The 8,503-nt window shown below is 54.0% G+C and overlaps 1 protein-coding gene across 1 annotated transcript; it reads right to left on the minus strand.

The window, feature by feature from the left end:
- Positions 1-1,411: 1,411 nt before the first annotated feature.
- LOC105527837 (DNA dC->dU-editing enzyme APOBEC-3G-like) lies at positions 1,412-6,679 on the minus strand. The gene is made up of 4 exons (XM_011964326.1): positions 6,530-6,679; positions 4,378-4,681; positions 4,020-4,134; positions 1,412-1,862 (listed from the first exon to the last, which is right to left on the minus strand). The coding sequence occupies exons 1-4, from the start codon at positions 6,677-6,679 to the stop codon at positions 1,412-1,414; spliced, it is 1,020 nt and encodes a 339-aa protein (XP_011819716.1).
- Positions 6,680-8,503: the final 1,824 nt, after the last annotated feature.

The raw sequence follows: 8,503 nt of genomic DNA on the forward strand, positions 1-8,503 counted from the left end.
CTTTCCTTTCCGACAGAGTCTGGTTTTGTCACTCAGGCTGGAGTACAGTGGCAGAATCTTGGCTCACCGCAACCTCCACCTCCCAGGTTCAAGCGATTCTCGTGCCTCAGCTTCCTCAGTAGCTGGGACTACAGGCATGTGCCACCACGCCTGGCTAATTTTTGTATTTTTAGTAGAGACGAGGTTTCACCATGTTGGCCAGACTCGTCTCGAATTCCTGACCTCAAGTGATCTGCCCACCTCAGCCTCCCAAAGTGCTGGGATTACAAGCGTGAGCCACCACACCTGACCTGATTTTTTAACGATAATCCGTTAAATAATGTAATTTTCCATTACGATGAGATTTCTCTGATACTGAGTATTTGGAACATCCTCTCATTTTGCACCTGAGATCAGTGCCTTCAGGACCCTCACTCCGCCCCAGGCCTGCAGAGAGGGGCTATAGAGCTGGGGGAGGCAAGACAGATACCACTGAGCTGTGTGTGCTTCCTTCATGGGGAGACTGACCTCTCTATCCATCAATTCCCCCTCGCCCCACCCCTTCTGTGGCCCATAATTCTAGAAGCTTCCGCATTGTGCTTTAGCCTGTATTAAGCCCAAGAGTGACAGACTGAGGCCAGAGGACTCCCTTTGCAGGGAGAAGTGGGGATGAGGGGCCCCCAGCAGGACTAACCCCACACGGGGAAGGGCCCCAGTCATAGGGTGATTGTCCTTGTTGAACCCAAGGAATGATGGTGTTTTGTCAAATTTCAACTAGGAACTAGTCAAGCCAAGGAGTCCAGTGCAGAGAGGACTCGGAGTAGAATGGATGACACCAAATGTGCTGAGAAGGGGCTGTGGGTCATTCCTGGGGGAGTCCCGTCCCACTGGTTAGGCAGTGATGGGAACCGGCGCCTTTGAAAGTGGCTTCCAAGCAGTGGGCGTGGGCCCAGCAGGGCCCACATTGAGCTCATAGAGCCCAGAGGAACCCCGTTTCCAGCACCAGAGCCAAGCAGAATTCGATCTCTCCAGCCAGGGGCTGTGCTGAACAAAGGCCAGGGAAGAACGTCCCACGGATTCAGGGCCCCTCAGCCTGGCCTGGCCCAGCTCCTCTTCAAATGCTGACCATCCCTGCATCCTGACTTGGGGCCTGTTCTAGCGTTGCTGTGGGCTCCATCCTGGTCAGGACAGAATCCCTGGTGGGCCTCTCCTGCCTCAGTCTCTCTTCCCACAGGATGAAGCCCAGGAGCAGGCACTGGGGAATCTTGGCCTTGTGAGGTCGGGTAGCCCCCGATCCTCAAATCCCACAGTTCCGAATCGTTCCTGGTGAGAGCTGTGTCTGTGAGGGGATCCTGGGAGGGTCCTCAGAAAGCACTTTGCCTTTGACCCCACTTGGCCCTGGTGCAGACCCTTTTCCTCTGCCCCGACCCTCTCAGAGCACAGCAGGAGTGGGGATGGCTGAGCCCTGGGTCTGGGGGTGACTCTGGACTAGTGGTGTCAGCCCCTGAGACATGTGGCTGGTTAGGCATGTGGGGCTGGAAGCCGCCAATCCTGGAGAGTCACTGAAGCCAAAGTCTGCCCCAACCCCAGGGCCAAGCAGCAGCAGCTGCAGGACGCACAGGTGACAGACACTCTGCGGGACACCACAGGTACCACCCAGAACCTTCTGCCCATGCGTGTCCCTGGATTGGGAGAGCCCCGCCTGGATGCGGGTGGCTGGGTTGGTCACCTGGTTGCATAGAAAGCCCCTGTGCTCGTCCATCGGGACCCAGGTGCCGTTGTCCAGGCGCTCCACCTTGTAACACAGGTAAGTCTCATGCTGTCCACTGACCCAAGGTTCATTGTTAAAGTTGAGAGTGAACGTGCCTGGATCCATCAAATGTCTGTGGACAGCGGGGGGAAAAGCCCAGAGGAGTAAGAACCCTCCTGGTCTGCCCTGCCTCCCCGTCCCTCTCCATGCGTCCTCCCTTTCACCCCACTCTCCTTCCCCTTGCTCCCCACATCCCTTAGCACCTGTCAGAAGGGGCTCCCGCTCACTTGCTGGAGCCTCCACACCTCCCCCTCTGACTCCTTCTGGGGCTCACTAGGAGATCGCTGCAGCCCTGGGGCCTGTCTAGGCCTTGTCAGGGCCTCCTCAGGTTCAGCTCAGTGTGCTCAGGCCCTCTCCCTGGGGTACAGCTGGGTCTTCTTCCCTGGCCTCACAGTACACCCCAGTCCTGGCTCTGCTCGCTGTCAGTCCCTGCTGGAGGTGAACCCACCGGGGCTTCCCTCCTGCCTACAAGGTTAACTCTTGCCACACCTAGCATCAGGGCAGAGACGCTCCTGAGCGGGACCAGCGGGGAGAAGAGCCTGCCAGGGACTTTTTTTTTTTTTTAAATCACAGGATTTGCTTCTGCTGCCAAAAATAATACCTGTCCTTACAAAACCACAAATTATAAAGGTAAAAGTGAATTATTAGCACACAGTGCAGAGGCATTTCCAAACCAGAAACACCAGGTCTTCACCCCGGGCTGGAGAGAGGGGAGGATGTGACCTTTGATAGGACTCTGCAGAGCGCAGCCTGGAACTGGGAAGGGTTTGGCTGGGGAAGCCACGGGCATCAGCTGAGGGGTCATGTTGGGACCCCAAAGAGGCCCAGAGAGAGGCTGAGAAGAGGAGCAGCCCGGGAGTGGTGGGGCAGGGGAGCCTGTCGGGTGGCTAAGGACGGACACAGGAGAGTTGGGTGCAGGAGGAATGGGGTGGGTGAAGCACGCAGCAAGGTCTGGGTGGAGGGGCCGTGAGAGTCAGGTCAGGGACTCCCCTGGGAGACAGACACACAGGACAGGAACCCCTGCATCCCCCACCGAGGCCTGCCCACAATGACTGCAGCTTGTTGCTGTGGACTTCATTGTTTCTCCCCAAAATCAATGTATTGAAGCCCTAACCCCCACTCCCTCAAAGGGTGGCTGTATTTGGAAACAGGTCCTTTCTTTCTTGTTTGGTTGTTTGAGAAGTTGTTTTGCTCTTTTGCCCGGGTTGGAGGGCAGTGGCATAGTCTGGGCTCCCCGTAACCTCCACCTCCCGGGTTCAAGCGATTCTCCTGCTTCAGCCTCCCGAGTAGCTGGGATTATAGGCCAACACCACTCCCGGCTAATTTTTGTATTTTTGATGGAGATGGGGTTTTGCCACATTGGCCAGGCTGGTGTCGAACTCCTGACCTTAGGTGATCCACCCGCCTCAGCCTCCCAAAGTGCTGGGATTACAGGCGTGAGCCTCTGCACCTGGCCTGGAGACAGATCCTTTCATCAGATGATTAATTTAAATGAGGCCTTCAGTGCGGGCCCAAATTCACCTGGCTGGGGTCCATAAATGAGGAGGACATTTAGAGGCAGAGAGACCCCGGGAGTCCAAGTGCACAGAGGAAAGGCCAGAGAGCACAGGGCCGGAAGGGACCCCCTGCCAGCCAGGAGGAGCGGCCGCAGAGGACACAGCCCCGCCCACCCCTCCACCCTGGACTTGCAGCCTCCAGATCTGTGAGAAAATAAATGCCTGCCCTGTAGGCACCCGGCCTGGGCCATCTTCTACGGCAGTGGAAGCCTGAAGCTCTGTTTCCACGGAGGCAGCTCCTTCTCAGGGGCTCAGGTCAGCCTTGAAGGATGTTACTCAAAGCTTCTAACTGTCGGGCTTGTGAATATTCATACCCACTTACTACATCCAGTTTTATGACAAATATGGTTATGCCAGGGAGATGGAAGGAGCCAGGCTGGGGATCCCAGGCTGTGGGGAGGGCGGCCTCGGGGATGGATGGAGGTTGCTCTGGAGGCAGAAGGGGCCTCTCACTCATAGGAGGGGCCCAGGAAAGGAGGGCGGAAGGCAGGGAGGTGGAGGGAGCATGAGGAGTTGGGGCGAGGTGGTGTGACCATGAGGGCAGGCAGGGGGGCAGGAGGGAGGGCAGGAGGGCCTGCCCAGGGGAGGACCTGGTCTGGGACAGAGGGGGGGCCTCAAGAGGATAAGCAGGAGGTGAGAGGAGAGAGGCGATGCGCCTGGAGGGAGACCCTCACCTGAGAAGCTCCCCCAGTATGTTGTGCAGTAATGTATAATGTTTAGGCAGATTCTTCCAAGGCTTAAATGGCTTTTCTGGGCGGTACACGAACTTGTTCCAACAGTGTTGAAATTCTGAGAAAAAGAAGAGAGGACGCAGTCAGGCCCACCTGGCCTCTCTTCTGTGACCTTGGGGCCCTCCTCTCCCACACAGACTCTGGATACTAGTTACAGTCAGTGCCAGACCCAACCCCACAGGCTTCCCTGGGACACGTGGCCTTTGCAGGCATCACAGCAGATCCACAGGTATGTGTGGGAAGGACCCATCACAGAGCCTCACTCAGTCTCTCCCACACCTCTGAGCCTCCCACTTCTCACCGTCATAATTCATGATCTTCATGGTGGCATGCGCACCGCCTCTTTTCTGACATAGGTTGCGAAGCGCCTCCTGGTAATCTGGTTTCCAGAAGAAGTAGAGGCGGGCAACAAAGATGGTCAGGGTAACCTTTGGGTCCTCGGCCAGGAACGTGGCCACACTGTTTGCACACCTTGCACAGGGGCTCCAGGATACGTACCAGGTGACCTCGTACTCCTGGTCACAATGCAGCTGCCTCCACTTGCGGAACCAGTGGAGGAATCTCATCTCTGGGTGGTCCTTACAGGACTTATCCTTGAAGGACACCTGGGAGAGGAGCAGGGGGCAGGGGAAGCTCTGAGAGGGGGAGCAGGAGGAGAGCAGGGGTGATGCAGGCGGAGGAGGGGCCAGGGCAGGAGCCCAGGGGAGCTTGCCACTGAAGCTCCTTTCCTCCATCCCCCCTGCTTAGTTTGAGTGATTGTCTGCTCCAAAGCTAATATTAATTGCTATGGTAATGGCCTTAAGAGGTGGCACCTACAAGCGGCTATGAGGCTGTCAGGACTGCACCTTTGTGAGTACCACTACTGTGGTTATTCAAGGGCGACTTCAGCCTCACTTTCTGTCTCTTGCCCTCTAGCTGGAGGGGCAGTGTGTAAGACTAAACTCCTGCTTCCTCTTGTCCCGGTGTCATGGAGCAGCTGTGACCCGACATCCCAGGCCACTCTGTCTGGAGCATCCCCTGAGCTTCTGGCAGCAACCTTCACCCCCACGTGACTGTGCAGCTCACAGGCCCTGGAAAGTCGCTGGTGCCTTGACAGTGGACTTCCCAGCATCCAGAACTCAAGCCAGCACATTTCTATTCATTGTAAATGTCCCCGTCTCGGTCCTGCTGTTGAAGCAACACAAAGTGCACCAAGACACGTGCTTCCCTTCGTTTGGGAGTTTTCCCAGCCCTGTTCACGGCTCGTGCGTGAATTCTGGCATCCATTCTCCCAGGCATCCATTCACCAGACATCCTCAGGCCCTGCTGTGGCCTGGCCCTCTGGGGTCTGCCTTATTCCCTGTCTGCGGTCAGCTGGGGAGGCCACTGGACCTTCACTGTCCATTTCGGGGGGGTCGGGCACTGGCCAAGGGGGCTACTGAGCACTTGAAATGGGGCTCTGATTAGAGACCTGAGCACCTGAAAAATACACCGCTCATTTCTCTTTTTTTTTTTTTTTGAGATGGAGTTTCACTCTTGTTGCCCAGGCTGGAGTAAAACGATGCAATCTCGGCTCACTACAACCTCTGCCTCATGGGATCAAGCGATTCTCCTGCCTCAGCCTCCCGAGTAGCTGGGAATACAGGCGACTGCCACCACGCCTAGCTAATTTTTTTGTATTTTAGTAGAGACGAGATTTCACCATGTTGCCCAGGCCAGTTTCAAATATCTAACCTCAGGTGATCCACCCGCCTTGGCCTCCCAAAGTGCTGGGATTACAGGTGCTAGCCATCCACCGTACGTGACCCACACAGCTCATTTCAAAGACTCAGTGTGACAAGAAAAAGAAACTTCATTATCTTGTCAAGAATTTTATGTTAATTAATGTTGAAGTAATATGTTAGCTACACTGGATTAAATAAAATATTAAAATTAGGCGGAGTATGGTTGCTCACACCTGTAATCCCAACACGTTGGGAGGCCGAGTCAGGTGGATCACCTGAGGTCAGGAGTTCGAGACCAGCCTGGTCAATATGGTGAAACCCCATCTCTACTAAAAATATGAAAAAATTACCTGGGCATGGTGGTGGGCGCCTGTAATCCCAGCTACTTGGGAGTCTCAGGCGACAGAATCGCTTGAACCCAGGAGGCAGAGGTTGCAGTGAGCCGAGATCACGCCATTGCACTCCAGCCTGAGTAACAAGAACAAACCTTCGTCTCAAAAAAAAAAAAAAAAAAAAAAGAACAGAAAAGAAAAGAAATTAAAAACAAGGCCTTTTGTGCAGAGGCAACCCCCCTCCACCATCAGATCCCAGGATGGTCCAGCAGGAAGGTCAAGGCCACGGACTTGGAAAGTGTGGGAGAGAAGGGCACCCTGGACAGCCCGCCGCCGGGCATTTCACTCATCAGTGCGTGGTTTGCTTTCCCAGCTGGCTTAGCTCCTGCCTGCAAAGTGATTGGAGTGCGGGTGGTACCTGGCCTTGAAAGATGTTTGCGTCCAAAGGGGGCCCTGAAGGGTCCTTTGTTTTCACTTCGTAGCACAGCCAGACGGTATTCCGATGAGAAAGGATGGGTTTGTTATTGAAGAAGTATCCGAATCTCTTTGGAAGCATTACCTCCACCATGTTTCTGAAGACATAAGAGAGAAACCAGCCAATGCAGAGAGCACTCCTGGGTATGCTCTGGGCTAGTAAACACAGCCCCCTGGATGGCTCTAGGCCTCCCCTATCCCTCCACAGCCCTGAGAATTTCAGCAGAGATTGTAGTAAGCTGAGATCGCGCCACTGCACTCCAACCTGGGCGACAAGAGCGAAACTCCGTCTCAAAAAAAAAAAAAAAATAGAAAAAGAGAGAGACAGAGAATAAAACTTTTCACCCCAAAATAATAGCTTTTAACCTTTTAACTCAGTTCCTTCCTGCCATTTCACTTCTGTGTATTACTATTGTTAAATCACAGTAGAACTGAATTCTGAGGCCCAAGCCACTCTTCTAAGTGCTGCGTGGGTGTGAACTCATGTGAGGCTGCCCTAGGGCTGCAGGGGCCATTCCCATCTTATAGAGGAGGGGCCAGAGGTGCAGAGAGGCGGGGTAACCTGCCCAGGCCACAGAGTTGGGGACAAATGGAGTGGGGGCCCCTTTCTAGGCCAGCCCTGTCCACTCTGTGTATTACCAGCCCTGCAGAAGGGAGCCATTGGGGACCGGGCTCTCTTCTTATTAAATTTTAAAATAAAAGCATTTCCCCGGATCATTGAGATTTTTGTCATGTATTTCATGTTTTTGTTTTCGTTTTTCTTTTGAGATGAGGTTTTGCTCTTGTTGCCCAGGCTGGTGTTGGGGTCTGCGTGTTTCCTGAACAAAGGAATGAACACACAAGACAACACAAGACAAACATGGCGGCCGCCGCGAACGACACACTCTGCTTTATTTTATACCGTCGTTTGTGGAATGTTAGCAAGTTGCCAGACACATTGTTGTTTCTTTGATCTTTCCCTGACTTTCTGAATTTCCAAGATGTTTACATATAAACAAGCCCCCAGGGTCTGCTATTTGCACCTGAGGCCAGTCTTGTAGGCTCCTTTGTCCTCCCTGTTTGCAGAGGAGGAATGCCCAGCTTCGTTTGCAAGAGTGGGACTATAATGTTAATGGGGGAATGGCCTGCTCAGTTGTAAAAGCAGATAGTCCTCTACAGGCTGGAGTGCAATGGGGCCATCTTGGCTCACCACAACCTCCACCTCCTGGGTTCCAGCGATTCTCCTGTCTCAGCCACCCAAGTAGCTGGGATTACAGGCGCCCACCACCGCACCTGGCTAATTATGTATTTCTAGTAGAGACAGGATTTATCCATGTTTGTCAGGCTGGTCTCAAACTCCCGACCTCAGGCGATCCGCCTGACTCGGCTTCCCAAAGTGCTGTGATGACAGGCTTGAGCCACCGTGCCCGGTCACTATAATCCATGTTACTGGTGTCATTATAAATGGTGAATGCTGATCGTAGAGGAAGAGTGTGTGTTTGGGGTCATCTGCATCCTCCTCTGCCCACAGTGGAGACATCTTTGGAAGACATGATTTATCTTATGCTTCAGAGACCATTCCCTCCCCACACCCTCTCCTAATACTTGGTATTTAAGCAAAGTAAATCTTGCAGAAAATCCATCGAAGCTCTGTGAACAAAATTCCACATTCCTCCAATCATAATTTGGTTCAATTTTCCCAGTTCCAGAGTTCAGGAATGGCAGGAAGCACACAGAGGGAGCACCCTCCCAGGGCAGGGAGCACCACCTCAGCCATGACTTTCACGGGAGAGTCTCAGCAGGGGACCTGGACTGGGGCAGGTGGAGGAGGCGGCCCATTCAGAAGCAGCAGTGGGGTGACCACACAGCAGGGCAAGGAGCCTGTCTGGGAGTGAGGGTTAGAGGGGAACCAGAGGGGAGGGAGCCCAGGGCTTGGGCT

This window comes from Colobus angolensis, unplaced genomic scaffold, assembly GCF_000951035.1.
Source record: "Colobus angolensis palliatus isolate OR3802 unplaced genomic scaffold, Cang.pa_1.0 Scaffold65, whole genome shotgun sequence".
NCBI classification, from domain to species: Eukaryota; Metazoa; Chordata; class Mammalia; order Primates; family Cercopithecidae; genus Colobus; species Colobus angolensis.